This window comes from Sinocyclocheilus anshuiensis, unplaced genomic scaffold, assembly GCF_001515605.1.
Source record: "Sinocyclocheilus anshuiensis isolate Anshui unplaced genomic scaffold, SAMN03320099.WGS_v1.1 scaffold1472, whole genome shotgun sequence".
In the NCBI taxonomy this organism is placed as follows: Eukaryota; Metazoa; Chordata; class Actinopteri; order Cypriniformes; family Cyprinidae; genus Sinocyclocheilus; species Sinocyclocheilus anshuiensis.
The window spans coordinates 711,453-735,950 of NW_015542453.1; the positions used below are offsets into that span (position 1 = coordinate 711,453).

The window sequence follows — 24,498 nt, forward strand, 5'->3', positions numbered from 1 at the left end:
TGAACACCTAAAGATATTTTGTCATTTACCCTTCAGGAATATGTGGGTGATCTGGCAGCTCAGATCAAGCAGGAAGGTGATGAAGAGTTTGTTATTGAGTGCTTGGGTACAATGGCAAACCTCACCATACCTGACCTGGACTGGGAGCTCCTTCTGAAAGAGTACAACCTGGTGCCCTACCTCAAAGACCACCTCAAACCCGGTAAAGCTAACCTGTACCTGTTTGTGTTTCAGGATGGATTTGTAATGGAAAGCTAATATACAGCCTGCTACATACAGTACAATGCTACACTGTATTATTGTCATTGGGCCTTTTTTATTGACGTCAAGGTGCTAGATCACAAACTTGACACGTTTTTCATAATTCATTAAATGGTCCTGTGTGTGACAAATCATTTTAAAGAAATACAAATAGTCTGTGTAGTCGCTTAACTACTATCAACTCAAAAAACTGGTATGTAGAATTGTTCAAAATGCTGTTTAAAAGTTTTAGATGGAGTATTTCAAATTACCAATGTCAAGTATTCATATGCTTTTTACTACTACCTATTTTGTTAAGGTTGTATGTGAAACAGTATCCAGCATGAAACCCTAACATATTAATCTGTAGAGTAGTGCATTGTGCTACATCACATTACCTCATATTTATGAGAGAGTCGTCTGTTTATAATCCCAAAAATCTTGTAATCCAATTTTGTGTAAAAACGGCCCAATTTTTGTCATCAACCTCATTTATTTGTCACAATTAAATGACACAAATTAACAAGCACTTTTTTGCAAAGGTAGTATGTCATTCATTGGCATTCCTTATTGGAGTAGTATGAAATACCATTTTTCATTATGCCAAACCAGACTTGACCTTTAACCTCTGTGTTTCAGGCTCAGCAGAGGATGACCTGATCCTGGAGGTGGTGATCATGATCGGTACGGTGTCAATGGACGACTCCTGTGCCGTCATGCTGGCTAAGTCTGGCATCATTCCTGCTCTTATTGAGCTGCTAAATGGTAAGTGTGCTGCCAACACTTACACACATTTATTAGCGTTGAGCCAGAGCATGAGTGCTTAAAGAAACAAACAGATCTCCAAACCCTCTCGACACAAAATCTTTTTCATTATCGCTAACCATAAAAATAAATTCCAGAGAAAAAGATCAGTGCTGTTTTGATTTCTACTTTTGTTTGGCCGAATCGCAACAGCTGCCCCCACCCCGCTTTGCGTGTCTGTAGCCACTCAAGTACCAGATTTCAATTTGGCATGCTTTGTCTTCCTTAATTTGATCTGATTAAATTAGTTTTGAAGAGTTTATTTAGACTAAACTAATATTAAATTAGAATAAATAAACAGCCCATGGCTGCGTGGGACACAGGGGGCTGATTCTTGCTTTGTGCATTATGTGCTGGGAAGTGACAGTGTTTTCAGGAACAGGAAAGCACCAGGTTCATGGCATGCATCAGATTTGCTGGTTCTGCTCAATGTGAGCCCTCTTTCCAGTAAATGCCTGATGGCAGGGCTCTCCCTTGCCATGAAAAGAATAAATGTTTAGGAGCCAAGAAGGTGGAGGGCCAAAATAGTGACCGTCCCAACATATACAGCTTGGCAACTTTTTTTCCTACTCCAGACACAATGGTCTCAATTACATTAAACATTAAATTACATGAAATTCAACATCTGAAATGTTTTTGCACTACATGCCATATAATATTTTATAACTTTGATCACAACAATGCAATAACAAATCTGACATTTGTTTTCCTCGCGATAAGCATGATGTGGCAACGCCGCATTGACAGATGCTTGGGTATTGTTTTATTTATACATAACTTTTCAGCACTTGTGTTCGTATACTCATTCGCTGGCTCTTTCTCATCTGAAGAGGCGCTGACATGTTCTCTGTGATGTTATTTGTAGCTTGTGCAAAGCTTGTGCAGCTCCTTGCTGTAGTGGTATTGCATGCATCAGATTTGCTGGTTCTGCTCAATGTGAGCCCTCTTTCCAGTAAATGCCTGATGGCAGGGCTCTCCCTTGCCATGAAAAGAATAAATGTTTAGGAGCCAAGAAGGTGGAGGGCCAAAATAGTGACCGTCCCAACATATACAGCTTGGCAACTTTTTTTCCCACTCCAGACACAATGGTCTCAATTACATTAAACATTAAATTACATGAAATTCAACATCTGAAATGTTTTTGCACTACATGCCATATAATATTTTATAACTTTGATCACAACAATGCAATAACAAATCTGACATTTGTTTTCCTCGCGATAAGCATGATGTGGCAACGCCGCATTGACAGATGCTTGGGTATTGTTTTATTTATACATAACTTTTCAGCACTTGTGTTCGTATACTCATTCGCTGGCTCTTTCTCATCTGAAGAGGCGCTGACATGTTCTCTGTGATGTTATTTGTAGCTTGTGCAAAGCTTGTGCAGCTCCTTGCTGTAGTGGTATTCAGTTTCTGGTCCCATGGAGCAGCTAGCCTCTTTGCTATCATTCTTCTGGAGGAATTTCGACCCCAGGGGACGAGAGCGTTCTGAGCCAGATCAAAATTGAAGCTTTTATTAAAGTTAGGAGGGGGCAGCTACAACCGCACAGTTCTCCATAGGAGCTTTCTGTATCATTTCAGAGGAAAAGTTGATACTTTCCCCAAATGGCAGCTTCTCACGAGAGCCTTCATATATAAACATGATCCACCGGAGGAGGTTTTGAACGTCAGCTCGCATGAAAAGGCACCATCGGATAGGAAATGCCTGCGCAGCTGCACTGGAGTGTGCGTGTTTGTTGGTTTGCTGTATCGCATTTCAGCTTAATGCTGACGTGTAGATATTCTCGTGATAAGGAAACATTATATGCCTTCATATAATAACATATATCTGTGAGGAAATATTTTTGGTCCAATTCTTCTTTATATGAAGCAAAATGTTTGATTTTGTGAGGTCCAAGTAATGTTCTTCATCTGCTTGTGTTGCTGTTACCAGCCCAACAGGAAGACGATGAATTTGTGTGTCAGATCATCTACGTCTTCTACCAGATGGTCTTCCACCAGGCCACCAGAGATGTCATCATTAAGGACACTCGTATCCTTGGTACAATAAATTGGTTTTCCGTGTATGGGCATGTTTATCTGCGCAGATGTTTTGTAAATGGTCTTTAATGGCTGTTTGGCCTGTGTTCACTGGTGCTTTGATACTTTTGGGTTCTTCAATCTTGAATATTGCAGCTACATGTAAGAATACATGATTATTTTCACATCCAGATAGAAGGAGAATGTTAAAAAGCAAGTTTGACTGCACTGTAAAAAGTGGCAGCTTGCAATTGTTACCCTATGGATCTATTTTATTCTATTGATTCAGACATATTGAATAATGTTTTTGATGTTACACTGTGAAGCACTTTTTTAAAGTTTCATGACAAAACATTTTACAGTACAGACTAAAATCAGACCGCCAAAGACCAGACCAGTGGGACTCAAACCCAGACAAAGGCCATTTTTGTGTGGTTTTAAGAAATCTAAAGACCAAGACCACAAAATTGAAGATTTCAGCTCCAATGTAAGATATTTGCCAGATTTTACTTGAAATTATTGTAATCATATGATGGCAATTTTACACTGATACTCAGTTGTTCTTTTTAATAACTAAATATTTTGTATAGTTTGTATGGCAAAGATGGCCAAAATGGGTACTTCACTACATTAATAATACTAAATACTAACTATTTATAATATTATCAAATAATAGTTATTAATAATATGGCCACTTAAGAGCTCTTACTAAATATTTATAAACAAAGACTCATGTTTCTCAGAATCATGGCTATAATAAAATGTAAAAATGTGCATATAGGTTTTTACATGGCATGATAAAATATCAAGATACGAATATTTTTTCACTGATTGAAAATTTTAATTATGGTAATTGAACTATGAACTCCTTAACTGTATTTCAAAGAGGCCCCAGCCTACCTCATTGACCTTATGCACGACAAAAATGTGGAGATCCGGCAGGTTTGTGACAACACTCTGGACATCATCGCTGTAAGTAGTATTCACAAACAACCCCACTACATATGTGCACTCAAATCCAAATCAGAGACGTGTGCGTGCGTGTGTGTGTGTGTGTGTTTTTGCTCAGTGCTGACCATGTATGTATACAGTGCTGATAAAATCTCTGCAGTTAATGCCCACTCACTGACATTAGATAGCAGTAATTGGTGGTGAACTCTTGAGAGGCAGGTTTGTTTGGGGAAGTGTTTCATTCACTTTATTAGCCTGCTCGTTAAGCCTCGGCCACATGAAAGCATGCGTGTGGGATCTGGTTTTTATCTGTGGTGACAGAGAAAGTGCAGATGTATAGCTGTGGTTCAGCAGACTGACATGTTTGACGTTGGTAACAAGTATGCAGATTTACATTTTCAACGGCCATTCTGTGAAAAAGACTTTTCCCCTTAAGGTAATTTTAAAGTTTTTATAAATAAGTACAAATTTTTATGCTTGTTTATATTTGTGCCATCTCAAGCTTAATTAATTGATTAATTCATATTATCTTGGTAAATAAATTATACCTTCAGAATGGTAACAAAATTGGCAGTTTTTCAGATTAACTCGTACTCTTTATTTTGATAGTCGACTTTAGACATTCTACTGTCTGTTAGTCACTTAGACATTGACATGCAGTTGCAAATATACGTAGAGTTTGTAGAATGTCTAAAGTGGACTATTGAAATAAAGAGTACCAAATTAATCTGCAACCTTTCTGAAGGTATAATTATTTACCAAGATAATATTAAATAATCCATTTATTAAGCTTGATGGCACTATGCAATATGTAAACTTTTAATCTGGCATTAAAAGCCTTGCTTAAACTCATTAAGATACTACTACAATCAGTTATCACTTACTGTTGACAAATGCAGAACAACAACCCATAAGATAAAGTGATAAATTAGAGGAGACTACTGTATATATATATATATATATATATATTTAAAAAAAGTTAACACAATCTGTGGTACAAAGTCTTTTTATTTATACATTTCAACTAAAAAATAAAAAAATACAATAAAATAATAATAATAAATCAATTTTAGAAAATTATAATTATAGTAATAAAAAAACATTTTATTCGATTTTGATTCTGGGAGTCATGGTCCAACTTCAAAACAATTCTCAATGCATCTACATATGCTTGGAAGGTTCTATTGATGGAGTTGGAACGAAACAGAGGTGTACCTCTAATATACGTTTCAGCAACGTTTCACAAACCTTTTTTGAGAATTTTTCCCCACCCCCAGGCTGGAACAAACTTAAAGGGATAGTTCCCCCAAAGGTGAAACTTCTGTCATCATTTACTCACCCTAATGTTGTTCCAAACCTGTATGACTTTATTTCTTCTGCAGAACACAAAAGAAAATATTTTGAAGAACGTTGATAACCAAACAGTTTTGGCCATTGATGAAGAAAAACACTCTTAACATTTCTCAAAATATCTTCTTCCATGTTCCACAGAAGAAAGTATGTCATACAGGTGAGTAACTGCTGATAGAATGTTCATTTTTGGGTGAGCAATTCCTTTAAAATTGTGGGTGTAGGTCTGTGTGAGTGTGTACTGTCACTGGCCCTGTGGGCTTTGCATCAGGCTCCTAGCCCCAGGCTCCCGCGTAGCTCTGCGCTGCTGTGTCCACATGATGAATGGACAGAGCAGAGAAAAGAGAAACAGGGCTTATTTACTCAGGTTCTGCTACAGGGGGCCTCGGCTGATTAATCCATATTTTCATTCAGCGGAGCAGGCGGCGGCAGGACGCCTCTGTGGGCCTTTAGACCCTGGGACAGAGAGCTGGCCTTGAGCTCTGAGCTCCAGCAGCCCCCCTCCTGCACCCTGCGCCCCTCTGTTGCCTCACCGTACAGAGCTAATGCTACGTTAATTAACAAAACTCAACCTCAGTTAGTTTGGGTATGTTAAATACTTTGTCTTGGCAGAGATGGTTTAACTTTGTAATCGTTATTTATGGGATGAGCTTTGTGCAAAGGATGTTAGACATGCTTCCCGGCTGCTCAGTGAGAGCTGCTTTCTTAAAGGGATAGTTCACCCAAGAATAAATATTTATGAAAAATCATTTATGTTCCCTTTAACTCCAAACCTGTATGAATTTCTTTTTTCATTTTTCAAGTTTAAGTTAAATTCACTTTTCCATCCCCAAAGGGTAGGACTGTGCAAATAATCGAATGCGATTTTCATGCGCATCTCGTCTGCATTCGATTATTTGCACAGCCCTACCAAAGGGGAAGTTTGTTTTGGACCCATGGTGTAAAAATACTAAACAGTAATATACCCAAACATCACACAATGTAAAATAGAAAAACCATCATAAAATCATACATTAGAAAATAAATATTTTTTCAGTGAACGATCCCTTCAACTCATTCATTTTGTTTAAAACGGTAGTGAAAACAGATGCTGATAGGGGTAGTTGTGACGAAATTGTACTCTCTTAAAAAGTAACTGAGGTCAGTTTTGATTTCATGTTAACTTTAATTTCTAGTGTAAAGAATGACTCTTGAAAGTTGAATAAGCTCCTTTCCCAAACGGTGCAGGTCCCCAATAAGGAACCACTTTTTTCAGCAAGAACACATTAAATTGATCAAAAGTGCCTGTAAAGACATTTATAATGTTAAAAAAGTTTTCTATTTCAAATAATTGATTCTTTTGAACTTTCTATTCATCAAAGAATCCTAAAAAATTAACCATGGTTTTCACAACAATTGTTAAGCAGCACAACTAGTTTTCAACATTGATAATAATAAGAAATGTTTCTTGAGCACCAAATCAGAATATTAGAATGATTTCTGAAGAATCAAAACTAGAGGAATGACTGCAGGAAAGTCAGTTTTGCCATCACAGGCAAAAAACAAACTGTAAACTGTAATAAAATTGCACAGTATTACTGCTTTTACTATATTTTTCAAATAAATGCACCCCTTTTGAGCACAAGAAACTTCTTTCAAAGACATAAAAATTATTGAACAGTAGTGTATATGTGATTTGATTGATTTATATTGTTTATGGACTTAAATAAGTGAGGGCCAATTATGCAGTCACACTTCTCTCAGAAGAACACTAGTTCAGCACTGTTTCATTAGAAGAGGTTCATAAAGATTGAGGTAGACTGATGTAGACACTCTTGACATGCGTTGGCAAAGGAATCCAATAACACAAAATCAACTGATTCCCCATCTCGCCAAGAAGTGCAGGCCGGGCAGAAAGTGTACGGCTGTGGGCGAGTTGTGTGTTGTGTGTGGCACTCTACCCAGTCTGTGGGCTTTGCACCTTTAATCACTGACTTCACTGGATTCAACCAGAGCTCTGTTTCTCTGTGGCACCATCAGCAGACACGGCCTATAGGGAAAACCCTGCTCAGACAGAAGCCCTCATTGTGGGATGAAATATATCTGCTGCGGAGGGTCCGGATGGTGTTAGAAGTCTGTGCAACGGTAAATGTTAGATTGCCAGGCGTGACAGTGTTTGGGACCCTCTCGCTCAAATATTCACTGGAAATCTCTTGTGGGGAGTTCAAGTGGAGCTGGCACTGAGATACAGAGTGACAGCGCCATTTTGACAACTTGAAATGTGTGAATTTGCACAGCTGTGTGGTATAATTTAGGTTAGAGGGTAGTAACACATCTCAGGCGAATAAATATACTGTACATGTTTGTGTGTGTTCTGCAAAGGAGTATGATGAAGAGTGGGGGAAGAAGATCCAAAGCGAGAAGTTTCGCTGGCATAACTCACAGTGGCTGGAGATGGTAGAAAGCAGACAGATGGAGGATGCCGAGCCCTACCTGTACGGAGATGATCCGGATGCCCTGGAGCAGCCCGATCTCTTCTACAGCACTGGTTAGAAAACACACATACACCCCAAACACCCCTCATGGCGAAAGACAGTCAGTGTTTTCATGTCTGCTAACACAACTTGATTGATATCCTGTGCCACAGCTAGACAGACACAGAAAGTTAAAAACCTTACATTTAGATTTCCAGATTTTTGCATGGGGATTGTGATGCTGTATTTTGGCTTGATCGTCCGTCGAGTTGGTGTCATCAAAGGCTTGTTGTAGTGAGAGGTTGTCAGGAAGATAAATGAGGAGAGCTGCTGGGTGGAAGTGGCTCTGCTGGGTCGCTGTCTCGTACGTTTGTTTGGTCTATATACTCTGTGTGTGTGTGTGTGTGTGGAATGGAGACTTCAACGCCTGGTGAGTGAGCAGCTGTTACCCTCATCAGCTTCCCTTGCATTAAATACATATGTAATAAAAACTCTTTATAATGTATTTTGTTACTTAATAGGGCTGGCAATTAAAACGAAATTTTTTACATGATATACCAGTTAACTAAAAGAATTATAAAAACATGTTTTTACTAAGAAAATCCCTTTGCCACATTGTGTTGTGAGTGACCCATTTTGTTTCGCCTTGTCGAGTTAAAGGGGTCATATGATGCTTTTTTAAAGATCATTATTTGGTGTATTTGGTGTAACAGAATATGTTGACATGCTTTTTAGAGTACTTTGTAGTTCATTTTTTATCACGTTTTTTCTATAATTATTCTTAGTGAATTAACTTATTGAATTGACAGTGCTAATGATTAATTATCTCAGTTTTGACCAAAAACTGATAAAAAAGAATAGTGCTATAGCAGTCTGAACTGTAAACTACCACATTAATTGTTAGGTTCATATCATGGAAGCATATCAAGCTTCCTTGAAATAGTTACTGATATCAAATTAATTATGTCACATCCATGAGCACATATGGTATATTAATTTCATATTAATGCCTAATGATGAAGGCAAGCCAATCATAATGGTGCTTATTTATATAAAGAAATATTAAAGGGGTACTTCACCTGAAATTTAAATTAATTCGTACATTCATCACTCATCCTCATGTCTTTCCAAACCTGTGTGACTTTCTTCTTTTTCTTCGTTTTTTTTCTGTGGAACAGAAGAACGTTGGGAACAACACTAGAGCTCATCGACTTACATTTTTGACAAAAAAATTACATTTATTTACATTTCTCAAAATATCTTCTTTTATGTTGCACAAAAAAAGAAAGTCATACAGATTTGGAATGACATTAGGGTACATAATAACCCTGTAGAAGGGCTGCAACTTTATTTCTATGGTTCAGAAAGAAGTCAAAAATGGTCATGTAAAACTGATTATGAAGAAACCGTTCAAAAAACTGTGATTAACATAACTGGCCTTCAGGGGACAAAATAAAATATTTTTTCCCGTCCTGGCATCTTCTAGGAAGTCTTTCTCAAGCTTGTGTTTTCTAGAAGTCAGGCCGTTTGCATTCGTACAGTTGCTGTCTTAGGCTGCAAATACCAACCAGTCGTTTATATTTTTTAAGTAGCCTATGATACATATATTTTTTGTTATTTTTGTTAAAGGTTATTCATAAAAAAGAAAAAACTCCATAATAGCCATACATCGAAATAACACTTTTGCTTGAAAACATTGGCATATGAAACTGCTGATTTGTTCATAACATTGGTCCATTCTTCTAATTGATGCTTCCAGTACCCTTACAAGTCATCCTAATGTTAGCGATCTACAGTACAGATAATATTACATCAGTGATGTACTTATATCAGTATAATTCAACAACGATCTTTAATACATCACAAAAATCCACTTAGTTTGCAAGGCATAATAACACAAACATGTAGTACATTGAAAACGGCAAGTGACAATCTGTTTGCCGCACAGTCCCTAGACCATCAGGCCATTGTTACTGTACTTGTTTTCTCACACCAGTTTGGTTTTTGGGTCTTCATAAAACAGCATTGTTAAATCTTCTACATTAAACGTCTTTAGCTTTGTCATTTTCTTTTAATCATTTGGACAGTATGATCACAGCTGTTCAACAAAGCGCCAGGCAATATTCCTCTGTCTGACGTTCTCTTTCTCTCTATCAACGATACTCTTTTGGCCCAAAAATAAACATGCCTTTCAAGTTCCATGCAGCCAAATATATTGTCCACATTCCTCTACAAACACACACACGCACACATATGAGTACAGATAAAATAACATTTCACCTCTCCATCCAATCCAGTGCTCACGTTGACTCTCTAAGGCTGCCAAAGAGCTGATCTGTGAGGAAATGGATCCCCCACACTTGTGTTCGATATGCAGCTCTGATAGTACATACTTGCTCTTGTAGTCTAAACTTGCCCTAATAGTGTGTACTTGATGCGATCTATTCCACTGGACGTGTTTATTATGCGCCGTGTGCTTTGTATGGAGAATGCGCTGCTCGTTGGCCTGTTTGTTTTGGCTGGGTGGGGATTTGGGCACTTCGCAGACTGAGGTCCGGGGCGCTGAGAGCCGCTGGGCTGTCATGTGGGTGAGGATAGAAGCGGGGATCCAGATGGAGGGGCGAGTTCTCCAGCGGCTCTTTGTAAAGCGATACATTTCAAATATACACAGAGGGTTGGGGGGCAACATTAGGGTCCTGGGATGAATGGTTTAATTTGAGTGGGCAGCTCTGAGTGACAGAGGTTACCATAATAATCCAATAGAGTTTCAGTCTTTACTTAAGACGCTTGTGAAACGATGTGTGTGAACGCAGGCCTTTTGGAGTGGTTTACTTGGAGTGGTATTTGATTAACTCAAGTGGCCCATCATGATTACCATGGTATATCGGTACTAAAATAGTAGAGCCATATCAAAAATGTACAGTTGTACGACATAATTTTATCAGTGTATGCCAAGCAGCGCAGTTCAGGCAGTGACATACTGCCTGATGAGATTGTTTTGTAACACATTTAATGATAGTTTCCTTCTTTAATTTATGTATAAATAAAATCCAGATGGGTTGCTTAACTAAAGTCATTTGCGTGCTTTGTATGGCAGAATTTAATTATGATCAACACTAAGCAATATGATGATCATCAGATGACAACAGAGAATTTTTTTTACATATTCTGCTGTTCAAAAGTTTGGGGTTATTAAGATAAATAAGATATGTTTTTTGTTTTGAAGAAGAAAGTAATACTTTTATTCAGCAAGGACACTTTAAATTGATCAAAGTTGACAGTAAAGACATTTATACCGTTACATTAAAAAAAACAACGTTCTATTCATCAAAGATACTGGAAAAATGTGTCAAGGTTTCCACAAAAATATTGAGCAGCACCATTGAAGTGGTTTTGAACAATATATAATAATAATAATAATAATAAGAAGAAGAAATAATGTTTCTTGAGCACCAAATCAGCATATTAGAATGATTTCTGAAGGATCATGTGACACTGGAGTAAACTTTCACATCACAAGAATAGATTACATTTTCAAATATATTAAAGTAAAAATCAGTAAATATTTTAATATTTCATAATATTACTGCTTTACTGTATTTAGCAAATAAATGCAGCCTTGGTGAGCATAAGACACTTCTTTTAAAAACAACAAAATCGTACTGACATCTTTAAAACCCCTTAACTGTCACCGTCCCACCTGTGGGACGTTTGGCGCTCTTTTTTTTGTTGTCTTTTATCTCTATCAAATCTTTTAGTAATCATCATAAATCATATATCATTTGAAAGCTTAGAAGCCCAAGATTCATCCTGTGAAAACCATTTCGAAATCAGACATTGCATTACCATGGAAATGGTACTTTAAAATATTTTAGCGGTCTCCTCCCCCTTAGTGGGCAGTGTCAAGTGTCATATTACAAAATTAATTACGGTCTTTTAAAATCAAAACTTTTTATAATCTTGACAAAAACATATAATTGGAAAGGTCTGAGTCTCAGGATTCCATATTGGTGGTTATTTTGAGATAGAAGTAATATTGACAGAGAAATCTAGACATTTGTGACAGAAAAATGCATAAAAAAAAATTCAGTTGAGTTTGGATGGCACCCGGTGGCTGTTTGTGGTATAACGCCCTAAATAAAATCACACAGGAACCTCCATTTTTTTCATATCAACTTCAAATTTGGAACATAACTTATTTAGACATAAGGCTATAATTTTATACCAATTTTAGAGTAAAACCTGATATGTAAAATATTTATTATATATAAAATAAAATTAATAGTGCATTTTCTTTACAGTAAATTTAAACTACTATAACTTTTTGATACTTAAAATTCTGCTATTAATTTGCTGATTTTCTTCTTTAAAAAGAGACCAACCTTATGTCTGTATTCCAAAGTGTTCATAAATTACAACAATTTAAGTTTGGATAGTGCACCTGCATGCCTATTTTAAAAAATGGGGGGTGACAGTTAAAGGGTTAATACCCTGACACTTCTACTGATGTAATTCTTGCAGTAAATGAAAAATATAGCAATTTTTTCAGGAAACAAGATTAATCTTTACAAATCTCAAGCTTTGTATATGCATATGCTTCCTCTGAAGCCATTTCAAAGTCACCCTTCGTCTAGCACTTTCTGGATTTCAATATTTGGGAATTAATACTCCTAATTTGGAAGACCTCTTTAAAGCCAATCATCCCCGTTTAATCATGGAAATTAATCAGAATTTATCCGATCGGCCGATTCTTCCAAATTTTGGCAGGATCAATGTTGTAATGTAAGAATGAATAGCAAAAATAAGGCATATAAATGTAAAGTGTATGTGTAATATATATATATATATATAGCCTACATAATATAGAATGCTTTGGGATTTTTGTGGTGATTGTACAAAGTACAAATCCAGAACTGATGAAAGAGAAACAAGCGAGTACAAGATCACAATATATTTTAATAACTGTACACAGTATTATCACACTTGTCCTAGATACCCATATAATAATCACCAGATCCTGTTGATTCCCACCCCTAGAGATTGATGAGGTGCTGAATCAAGCTAAAACCGGGACACACTGTCTGCAGATGGGCTTCTGATGTTCCCGAGGAAAACCAGCTCTCTGTGTGTGTCTTTTGTGTGCAAGCATCAGACTGACAAATCCGCCTTTATTCAAGCCGTGTGCGCTGCGCTGCGTGTCCCTAAAGCCTTGGGGAGCTTGGACGAGAACGCAGGAGGAAAATAGAAAACAGGGATGTGGAGTCGCAATCAGGCAAAGGAAGGGGAAGAAAGGGGGTGCTGTTGATTTGACACAGCCAAGGTAGGGCATGTAACCAGAGAAGTGACAGGAACGGGAGATCAAAGCGCGGGCTGGAGAACAACTTGGGGAAAAAGGAGGAGAAACGTCGTTTTATAAAAGAGCCGAGACCCATTTCCTGTGCAAACACACTCTTCTGAGCTATGAAACAATGTCTGGTTAAAAGGGTCTTTTTTTATGGGCACCTTTGGCCGTTTCCCCTCCCAGAACGTCAGGGCTAACCTGGCTCCCTGTGAGCTGTCAATCCCATCCCCACTCAGCTTTTATTGCCCTGTTTTGAAGCCCCGTGCAGGAAGAGGTGACAGGCTGCCTCATAATTGGACAGGAATGTGCGCGCTACGGATCACAGGCCAGGTCAGTCGTGGAGATAAATCGTAGAATAAATTCATATTAATTTTCTTATCAGAATAGGGTCATCGTGTCATTTTCGGGCGTTAATATCGTCCCGTAATTAATGACGTGATGATACAGAGTTTAAGCGCGAAATGAACTCTTGATAACTCTCAGCTATAAATTCTCAGCGCAATAAAAGCTCTCCCTCTGTAGATGATTATCCCAAACTCTGGAAGCCTGTATTTCTTGCTAAAGAACTTGCTTTCAAGGAAAGGCCAAGTGCTGAGGTAAAATGTAGGTGTTGGGAGTCAAAAACAGGCTCGGAGCACCTACAGGTGGCGCCGACCCGCACATGAATCACTCTTACCCACGGTTCAAATTCAGCCTGACAGATCTGGCAGGCCAATAGGAAAAAGACATATTTTAGACAGAGTGTGTGAGTCGGGGTGCTAAGAGGAGCTGTGTTTGATTACTGGAGGTCATATGAGGCTAAAAACAACACAATGTAATGTGGGCACATAGGGGCAAAGCAAACAGCTCATAATTTAAAAGCTGTAGTCTTGAACCTGTTGGTTTAGAGGGAGGCAGACAGAGCCAACGAACAATTTGTTTCTAGAACCGCAGAACTTTTTTGGCTCTGTGCGTCCTGAATGAGTGTAAACGCTTGTCGAGGTGCAAGTGTCACATCTCTGCTGTTTTACTCTCACTTCTGCACTGTTAAATCTTAGTTTCTTTCTTTGTTTTAATACTAATTCATCAGATTTACATGAACAATGTAACAATTTTGGGACTATTTTGAATATTTTAATACACGTCGCAGTCGGTATTATACACTGTCATTGGCCAATAATATGCAGTATGTTAAACCAGTATAAGGGCTAATGCTTACACTGGCATGCAGAGCTCACTGAATTTAAATCTTAGCATTTGTGTGTCTTATGTGGGACAGTTTGCGTCCTAGACCATATTGTGGTACCTTGGACAGCAGGTAAATGTTTTTAAGGAAGCTTGCCGTTTTTATTTTATACTCGTATAATGGATTAAATTTTTTGTCACATTGTCAACTCAGAATATTATAAATTAATGCACTAACACGATATACTTCAACAAGATATCACAGAACAATTGTTGGTTGATTCTTTTTTGTGTTATATCTTGTTGAAGTATGTAGTTAGTGCATTATTTTATTATATTTTTTGTGTTCACTTCTTATTTAACAATTTTAATGACTAATCGTTATTGGTGTCAGGTTATGAAATGTGTCCAGTGTTCTAGAACCACTACCACAGAAATTGATACATTTTATTATTTATTTTTCATAACATGTATGTGAGAAAATAAATGACTGTTTTTATTTCTCAAAAAAAAAAAAAGTTTTCAGGAATAATAGTTTGTACAGCAGAAGTAAGAGCTGAAAAAATATACTGCTATTATTTCATATGCACATTTATAACCCCCCCCCCTTTTTTTTGTGTGTAAAACTATGGCATACAATATAAAATGTTACTCATGTGTGGCTAATTTCTTCTGCCTGATGCATCAAACTAAAAAAATCACTAGTAATTCTTGGTATTTAAAAGCCAGCTAGATAATGATTTTCGTATATACATATAATGATATATGTATGTATATGTGTGTTTATATTATTAAATTATAAAATATATAATATATAGTATATTTAAACTAAGTAGACTATATAGTATACTACATACTTTATACTATATATATATATATATATATATATATATATATATATAAGGTAGAAGAAACTAAGTAGACTATATAGTATACTACATACTTTATACTATATATATATATATATATATATATATATATATATAAAGGGTAGAAGGCCATCTAGTGCCTCTTAGAGGTAACATGTTAACAGAAACAGAGGTAACACGATCAACAGAATTTATGCTCGCTTGATTCACATCTTTCTTCAGCAATGGAGCCGACGGACGTCCTGCCACTGCCTACGGCTTTCGTCCTGACGAGCCGTTCTTCCACGGCTACGGATCCACCAGATAGAGCTGCTGCATAACACCATCTCACCGCTCACTACAAGACCACTTTTATCTCCTAGAAAACTCAAACCAACCAATCTCTTCCAGAAAATGTGAGCCCACCCTTGGATTTAAAGGCAGGTTTAATAGCGAGACCCCAGTAAAATGCTTGGTGATGCTTTATAATAACTTTTAATTATTCATTAACAAAAAGATCAGTAGTTCATGTACATTCAAATATGTAAAATGTAATTTTATATTCAAATGTTTATATAAGTTATAAATGGACTTTTCTCATTGTTTGAATGTATGCAAATATGTTGTTAGGCATTGTGTAATCATGCTTAACAGATTATTTGTGTACATTACATTATCTTATATAATGTATTATTATTTATGAAGGATATTATGAAGTGCTGTAGTCCAGTTGACTTAATTTGGGTTTAAGATGTCTTAATCTTGTGTAAAACAACTGACTTACTAATGTCGAAAGTTTCAAAATAGTCTTTTATTTATACATTTTATTTTTTATTTTTTTTAGGTTTTAGGGAGTGCACTTTAATAGTATACAGTATATTCATTGAACTGGAATGAATCTGTTCTCATCTTCATATCCACTAAATAATATTCAGCTAAAATGTTACTGATTGACTGATTTATCCTGTTCTCATTAACCAGAATTGACTGCATAAATGCATAAACTGCATTAACAGCTTCATAATGTAGCATCACTCACTTTATTCAAAATAACTTGCACTATTTGTCATATATAACAAAACTATATACTGTGTCTGTTAGCTTATATGAGGCATTATTCCTCTAAGAGATATTTATGAATTAACTACCTAATAATGTCCAGGGTTCATTGCTGTGAAAATGGTTGAGTCTTATAACACTTTAAGTAAAGTGCTAAATGCTGCCTCTGCTACTATTTTATGCTGTTGCTTTAATTTGGTTATGTTTCTGATTGAGATGTAGCATGTGTCTGTTCAATTTTAAGTTGTATTTATAGAGTACTGTAATTTTAATTTATCACAATGAATTCAGGACCGCTCTGTATTTCCAGACACAAAATGTGCCTCCTAACATCTTGGCCTTTGCTGCTATAATGATCCTGTGAGTTTGACAGATTCATGTGAATTGACCTTAACTGCGAACAGAAGAAATAAAACAATGCACTGATGAATTGTCTCTGTTTTGTGGAAATTTATTTAATTGACTCTTACTGTGATAATCATATGTACAAAGGCACGGTGTCTCATTTTCAGAAAATCTACAGCATGGTACAAAATAGTTTAGTGATCAACACAATCTCCTGTTATTTACTAAAAAGAATGAGTTGTCTGTACAAACCAGCACAATGTATTAATAAATTAGTCAGTCCACCAAAAACATTTGTGTACCATCTAAAAATGTAGAGTTTCTATTTTTTTTCTCACATTAAAAAAAAAAACTCTTTCAACATTAAGTATTGAAAAAAACTGTGCAACTACAAACAGCCATCTATCTATCTCTCTATATCTATCTATCTATCTTTATATGTGTATGTATATAGTTAAGTGTTACAAAAAGAATTCTGTTTACATAGGCACTTGGTTTCTATGCAAGTCAAATTATTTTTTTTAAATTCAATTTAATGTCGATATTTAGATTATAACTGAAAATAGAAAATGTATGAAAAAATGTAACTAAAAAATAGAAAAATGGAAACACTAGTTGGTTTTGTTAGCAGAGCTGAATAGTTGATAAAAACACATCAGAACATCATTCAGACCGTTTTAAGGCTGGTTTTCAGCACAAGGTCTCACTACATCCTCTACCTCGATGACCTCCATGATGAGATCTCTGATAGCCTGCACACAGTCCGCGGTCTCTTCCTGGGAATCTGTGCTCACAGCGCTTATCTGGTCCTCCGGATCTGATGTTAAAGCAACAGCGCCCCCTACCAGACCATCAGGAACCGAGTCAAGAGGAGGAGAAGCATCCACGGCAGGACTCTCTTGTGTTTCATTTCTATTCTCATCACTAGAAGGCGCTGCCTCACATGCCTTGTTATCCACAACAACGTGCTCATCAGAAACGCTGGCATCCACAGCAGTGTCTTCAACACATACATCTGGGAGAACTTCAGCGTTGATTGTCAGGTTAACTTCAGGTTGGACGATATGTTCAGATTCCTCTTTGATTTCAGACTTAGGAGGACTTACACTTTCTTCATCTGCTTCCACATTTAGGGTTTCAGAGGCAATAACGAGAGGAACAGGAGTTTCTTCAGCTGTTGAGTTGAGATAGACTGCTCGGTCTGTACTAACAGAAGATCCTTCTGTAACTTCATCCTTTGCTTTAGAAGAAGGTGTCTCTGGTTGTGGAGATGAATCTTCTGCAGATAAGATGGTTTCTGGTTTGGTTGAGGACACTTCAGTCTCTGAGACCTCTGGAATGGGTGATGAATTATTAGGTAACGTTGGTTGAGTTGTTTCAGAAACATTTAATGGTGATGTAGGTTCTGGAGAAGATAGTGTAATCTTCACTGTAGGAATGACTGGAGCATCGTGTGTCTCACCGACAGATCCTCTTGATGGAGAGGTGATCTTCCGCTCTACTTGTTGAGGGAAAGCCACAGAAGCCAATACCTGTGGTGGGCTGGAGGGGGCAGAGAGGGGCGGCGTGCGGCTGTCAGCCAGGCTGCTTTGACTAACACATTGCAGGTCAGTACTGTCAGCAAACAGGTTGTTCTTCTTCAGACTGGCTGCCTCCTTTACCACTGTACGGCAAAAATATTGAGGAATAAGTTGATGTTGGTATTTTGAAGTTATTCATATGACTCGGACACTGAAAACAGTTCAAACTGTTTACCTTTGTTAACTTCATTATTCAAAAGGTTGAGCAGTATGTTCTCGTAGACATTCTCCACTTGAACAAAGTTTGTGTAATCAGCAAAGATGAACTGTTCAAAATTCTGAAGCTCCTGCAAAAAGAGAAACAGAATTCAATGAACGTTTCACACAAAACTACCCCTAACTGAAGGTGGTGACTAATCACCACTGTACTGTATTTGTGCAAGAAGATCAAACAAAATCATGACAGCCTGACCATTACCAAATACATTAATTGGCACAAACACATTGTATTACTGTCAGCAAGGACAGAAACCCAAACGCGGACAGAATTCCACATTACAGTAGCCTGAAAGAATTTCCTGATAGTGTTTACAGTGCTGTAAAATTTACTTATTGTATTATTGACTGATTGACTCTAATGAACTGGCTCTTTTTAGTGAATCAAACACATACACCCTGTTGAAAAAACCAGCGTATGTTTTGAAGCATGGCTGCTGGTTTGAGCTGGTACTTAGCTAGTCATGAGCTGGTTCTAAGCAACTAGATCCTGCTCAGGACCAGCTTAGGACCAGCACATGACCAGCTAAGGACCAGCTTAAACCAGCAGCCATGCTTCAAAACATACCTAACCAGAATATGCTGTTTTTTTCAGCAGGGCAGTGCTGCCGTCAAAGTCCAATTCCTGAACAAACGGCTAATGAGTCGGTTCTTCTTAGTGAATCAAACACATACAGCACTGCCAGTGAAGTCCAATTCCTGAACAAAAGGCTCAAATGTGTTGGTTGTTTTTAGTGAAACAAACCCATAAAACAAAGCCAGTACAGTCTGATACCTGAATGAATGACTCTAAACATATAGTTCTTTTTAGTAAATCTAAAGATATACATTGTTTTGTCAGTAGTATTTTACAAATAATGAATATATTTCCATATTTTTGTTCAGTATTTTTGCTTAGGATATAGTTAAAAGGATAGTTCACCCAAAAAGGAAAATTCTGTCATTAATTACTCACCCTCATGTCGTTCCAAACCTGTAAGATCTTCGTTCATCTTCGGAACATAAATTAATATATTTTTGATGAAATCTGAGAGCTTTCTGACCCTGCATAGACAACAATGCAACTACCACATTCAAGGCCCAAAAAGGTAGTAAGGAGAACATTGATAAAATAGTCCATGTGACATCAGTGGTTCAACTGTAATGTTATGAAGCTACGAGAATACTTTTTGTGCACAAAGAAAACAAAAATAACAACTTCATTCAACAATTTATTCTCTTTCTGGGCCTTGAACATGGAAGTTGTGTTGCTGTCTATGCAGGGTCAGAAAGCTGTCAGATTTAATCAAAAATGTAACACTTAATTTGTGTTCCGAAGATGAACGAAGGTCTTACGGGTTTGGAATGACATGAGGTGGAGTAATTAATGACAGAATTTGCATTTCGGAGTGAACTATCCCTTTAGTATTTGTATTCTATGTCACCTCTAAAAAGTTTAACAGACTTGTTTTAAATGTATTTATTATAGAAATAATGTCATCAACTGGCAACGATTTTTTTTTTTTCAAATATTAATCTCTTAAGGAAACCATTAATAGTTCATGAATTAACATGAATCAAAATCTGAACCAGAATTATTAAATACTTTACCATTTCCATTCCATTCATTTAATCAGAGAAACAGAGCTTGCTAGAATAACTCTACATAATGTATTCTGGTAAATGTTCAAGAGTAATTTCAATAATAAAAAAAAACACTTGCGTACAGTTTTGCAGGAAGGTGCCAGGTTTCTCTTGATGGCTGGCAGAGTGATGTCAACCAGGGCCTCTTGGAAAATCTTCTTCCTTACTGTGCTGCTGTCATAGTCAAATTGCTAAAGTGGAAAGCAAAAGTTTCCATAATGATTATGTCACATTTATTAGAATCATTCTATTGTCAAAACGGTGTAATGCTGATTGTATACACTTTATAAATGTGGGCAAAGCCAACCTTGAGGACACGCAGCTTGGCTTTTTCCATGACTGAGGCCTGTTTGTCAGGTTTGTCCTTTAAGGCAGACTGAAACAGGAGCTCAAATGTGTACACGGCATTCTCCATCAACTAAAAAGAGTGGAAGAAATAACAGGCATGCCACAGTTCATTTATTTTTCCATGACCTGTAGAGGGAACCAAAGTTCATGACAAGATGAGGCAATGCTCTCCATTGACTTCATTTTTGGTGGAGCAGTCTATATGACAATATGATTCCAGTAGTTGTTTATATCAACTACTAAGGTCTGAAAAAAGATTTGAAAAGATTTATGCAATTACACTTGAGTCAGAAGGCCAGATGAAGTATTTCATTACACAAACATAAAACATCTAAAAGCCCCACCAAGTCTAACAACGCCCAGTCACTCTAAAAGCTGCAGATGACGCCCACCTGCTGCATTTGATTCTGGGTGCCGTGAACTACTTGTGTCGAGTTGGAGAACTTGAAGCGGTTGCGAAGTTCCTGGAGCTGTTCCTTCAGGACGTTCACATGCTGGTAACAGTCCTCCATCCGGTCACGACCCACCTGCTGCAAAGCCTACGAATGGACAGGCATGATTCATGAGAACTTGAGGAGAGTCTGAGTTCAGATGATTGTTATTCCAACATGATCTAATCAAGTCCAACACTTCACTCTGCTCCCAATGGAAAAAATGACCTGATTTGCTTCAAGTGTTGTGCAATGTAGCCTTGGCTAAATGTTGAAATCAGCAGATAAATATTTATTTTAAGCACTTGTGCCAAAATGTTGTATTTTCACGTATTAGTAAATGCTCTCTTACGCTCTGAAGTTCCTCTGTGACTCCCCCCTGAGGGAAATCCTTGCAGAGTCGGGTCAGCTCGTCCTCCAGCAGCAGCCTCACGGCCTGGAAACCTGCGCTGACCGGACCCATCAGCTCCTCCAGGATTGAGGTCAGGTATGGAGCCACACTCTCGGAGCAGTATTTCACAGCTGGCTCTGATACTAGAGCTTAACACAAACAGAAAGATCAAGTCAAAATGGTGCAGAACAACAGAAGATAGATTTGGTATGTCTCACTCACTACATTTATGTGCATAAGAATATTCCAATATATTAATCAATTTGTACGCAAGTGTCATATAACCTGATTGTCTCCGTGTAATTTAAGTCAGTACTCCAGCTGAAGGTTTATTTATATTGTGCTTTATACAATACAGATTGTGTCAAAGGCAGCTTTACAGTGTTAAACAAGAAAATAGTGTCAATAATGCAAACAAAATTCAATTGTGCGGTAAAGCAGCTCTTTAAAAAAAAAAAAAAAAAAAGGAGGACAATAATAAACAGTCAATGTTTTAGTCAAAGTCAGATCATCGCTGGTAGCTATTAAACTAGACCTCATCATTACCATGATAAAATCTTGAGCATTTTAGCAAAATGTTTACTCATTTCACAAAATTGTAATGTAGTTACCACTCACTAGTTTGTTTTAAACATATTATTCATGACAGTAAAATGAATCAGTAGCATATAAACGAGAATATTAATCAATAATATTGATAAATATTAAAGCAATAACATTATTCCCCCTAAAGTGTGCTTTCACTTGAAATACACTGAAATACACGGGTCCGACAGATGATGCAGACGGCAAAGACAGGCGGGTAACAGGTGAGAGTCCAGGTAGGTGAGTCAGGTAAGGAGTAACAATGTTTCTTTTCCTCTTTGCAGGTTGGCAGGCTGAAGACGAGATGTCAGGACGTGAGAATGCAAGTGAGTAGGAAAGGAATCAGGTTCAGGATGTGAGAATGCAGGTGAGTAGGAAAGGAATCAGGTATAGGTAAACCTTGATGATACCAGACAATGAGGGTGTGAAAAATGATTGCTTATATATAGTAGGTGATGAGGTGAATGGTGGCAGGTGTGCTGATTGGGGATCCGGTGCAGGTGTGAAGCAGGTGGGATGCTGGGAAATGGAGTCCTTAATGAAGTAAGGTGACTGAGCTGGTGACTAGGCTGGTGAACTTGTGACAGTACCTCCCCCTCTCGGAAGGCGCAACCCCACGCCAAAAGGAGTTCAACAGGGGAGGGAAGGTGGGTGTCCGTAAGCTGTGGCAGGAAACAGACAGGTAAATAGGGAGGTGCTTGCAGGTTAGGACACCTCCAGGGCGGGAGACCCTGGGGCGAGCTTTGGAGGGCGCTCTGGAGGGGACGACCACCAGAGTACAGGAGTCAAGGTTAGGGATTTGAATTTCATGGAAGGAATGGCTTTCTTGGCCGAGACTGGGGAAGTACTCTCCATAGCAGAAGGAACGGCACTCCTGGTCGTGACGAGGGGATTTAATCTGACGGAAGAAGGAACGGCTCTCCTGGCCGTGATGAGGTGTCTTAATCCGACTAAAGAAGGAACGGCTCTCCTGGCCAAGACGAGGGAACTGAATCCAACAGAAGATAGAACGGCACTCCTGGCCGTGATATGGTAGCTAATTCTTACAACGAGGGGAACGGATCTCCTGGCCGTGGCAAAGACATTTAATCCGACCGAAGAGGGAACGGCACTCCTGGCCGTGATAGGTCGGCTGACTCTTACAGCGATGGGAACGGCACTCCTGGCCGTTACATTACATTACATTACATTTAGTCATTTTGCAGACGCTTTTATCCAAAGCAACTTACAATTGGGGGATACATAAAGCGATTCTTCTTAAAGAGGCAAACAGATACAGGAAGTGCCTGTAATACCAAGTTTCTAGACATTGTTCAAATAAGTACAAGCTAGAAATGGAAGGAATAAATAAAGAGAGTTGTTTTTTTTTATTTTATTTTTTTTATGATGAAGTCAAGTAGCTTCGAAAGAGATGAGTTTTCAGCTGTCGCTTGAAAATTGTCAGGGATTCAGCATTCTGGATAGGGGTGGGAAGATCGTTCCACCAGCCAGGAATGGTGAATGAGAATGTTCTGGAAAGTGATTTTGAGCCTCTCTGTGATGGTACCACGAGGCGTCACTCACTAGCGGATCTCAGACTTCTGGAGGGGATGTAGATTCGTAGTAGTGAGTGGAAGTAGGCGGGTGCTGAGCCTGTGGCTGTTCTATATGCAAGCATCAATGTGGGTATATAGTTATAGGGTAGCTGATTCTTACAGCGATGGGAACGGCTCTCCTGGCTGTGGCAAAGACATTTAATCCGACTGAAGAGGGAACGGCACTCCTGGCCATGTGTCTAGGACTCAGATCATTGGCAGGAGCCTTTACTGGACTCTGGTCAAAGGCTGGGGCCTGTACTGGATTCTGGTTGAAGCCTGGAGCCTGCTTTGGACACCTGTCGGGGGCTGAAGCCGGCACTTGACTCTGGTCAGGGGCTGAAGCCGACATTAGACCTTGCTCCAAGGCTGATGCCGACACTGAACTCTGGTCGTGGACTGGAGAATGCTCTGGATTCTGGTTAGGGGCATGAGCCTTTACTGGGAACTGGTCAGGGCTGGGAGCTTGCACTGGACTCTGCTCAGAGGCTGGAGCCCGCACTGCACTCTGGTCAGGCACAGATACCCTCTCTGGGCCAAACTCAGGGACAGGAGCCCTCTCTGGCCTAAACTCAGGGACAGGAGCCCTCTCTGGCCTAAACTCAGGGACAGGAGCCATCTCTCGACTCTGGTCCGGGGCTAGAGCCGACACTGGAGCGGATTCGGGGACTGGAGCCAATACTGGAGCGGACTCGGGGGTTGGAGCTGGCACTGGAGCGAATTCATTTCTGGATTCTGGGACTGGAACGAACTCACGGGCTGGACTGGACACTGAGAAAGTCTCTGGGATGGCGGCCATTTTTAATACAGACTCAGTACTGGTGGCCTTAACAGGTAATGCTTCCGGAACAGCAGCCATAATGTGTGATATCTGGCGATCAGCAGCCATGACTGGTGATGACAAGTTCAGCAAACCTAATGGGTGATGACTCAGGATCGGCGGCCATATTGGGTGAGGACTGGTGGTTAGATTTATTTATAAACCTGATAGATGACTGAAGGTCGGCGGCTATTATGGGTAATGACTGAAGGTCAGCAGCCCTGTTGCATGCAGACCCGGGACTGGCGGCCATGACAGGTGCTGATATTACCAGAAGGCCAAGCGGTTTTTCCGGAGTGGACCGGCTTAGTAGAAGGGCATATAGAATGTATTGTTCCAACGTTCAATTGGTC

General features: G+C 38.6%; 2 protein-coding genes across 3 annotated transcripts in view; one reads left to right on the forward strand and one right to left on the reverse strand.

Moving 5' to 3' along the window:
* The window catches only part of LOC107693735 (kinesin-associated protein 3-like), a 30,861-nt gene extending 14,202 nt beyond the window's left edge, over window positions 1-16,659 (forward strand). The window contains exons 14-19 of one of the 2 annotated variants that reach the window (XM_016493238.1): window positions 37-202; window positions 880-1,005; window positions 2,981-3,079; window positions 3,953-4,038; window positions 7,729-7,894; window positions 15,417-16,659. In XM_016493238.1, the coding sequence (XP_016348724.1) occupies window positions 37-202; window positions 880-1,005; window positions 2,981-3,079; window positions 3,953-4,038; window positions 7,729-7,894; window positions 15,417-15,514 (741 nt within the window). In that variant the 3' untranslated portion in view covers window positions 15,515-16,659. Of the gene's footprint in view, window positions 1-36; window positions 203-879; window positions 1,006-2,980; window positions 3,080-3,952; window positions 4,039-7,728; window positions 8,225-15,416 lie in introns of those variants that run through there. The other variant, XM_016493239.1, reaches the window with a different exon arrangement.
* A 395-nt stretch (window positions 16,660-17,054) lies between these two features.
* LOC107693736 (protein Niban-like) overlaps window positions 17,055-24,498 on the reverse strand; it is a 32,188-nt gene continuing 24,744 nt past the window's right edge. The window contains exons 9-14 of the mRNA XM_016493240.1: window positions 21,128-21,315; window positions 20,737-20,883; window positions 20,304-20,414; window positions 20,080-20,187; window positions 18,333-18,444; window positions 17,055-18,240 (exon numbers count right to left, since the gene is read on the reverse strand). Of these exons, the coding sequence (XP_016348726.1) occupies window positions 17,255-18,240; window positions 18,333-18,444; window positions 20,080-20,187; window positions 20,304-20,414; window positions 20,737-20,883; window positions 21,128-21,315 (1,652 nt within the window). The 3' untranslated portion in view covers window positions 17,055-17,254. The remainder of the gene's footprint in view (window positions 18,241-18,332; window positions 18,445-20,079; window positions 20,188-20,303; window positions 20,415-20,736; window positions 20,884-21,127; window positions 21,316-24,498) is intronic.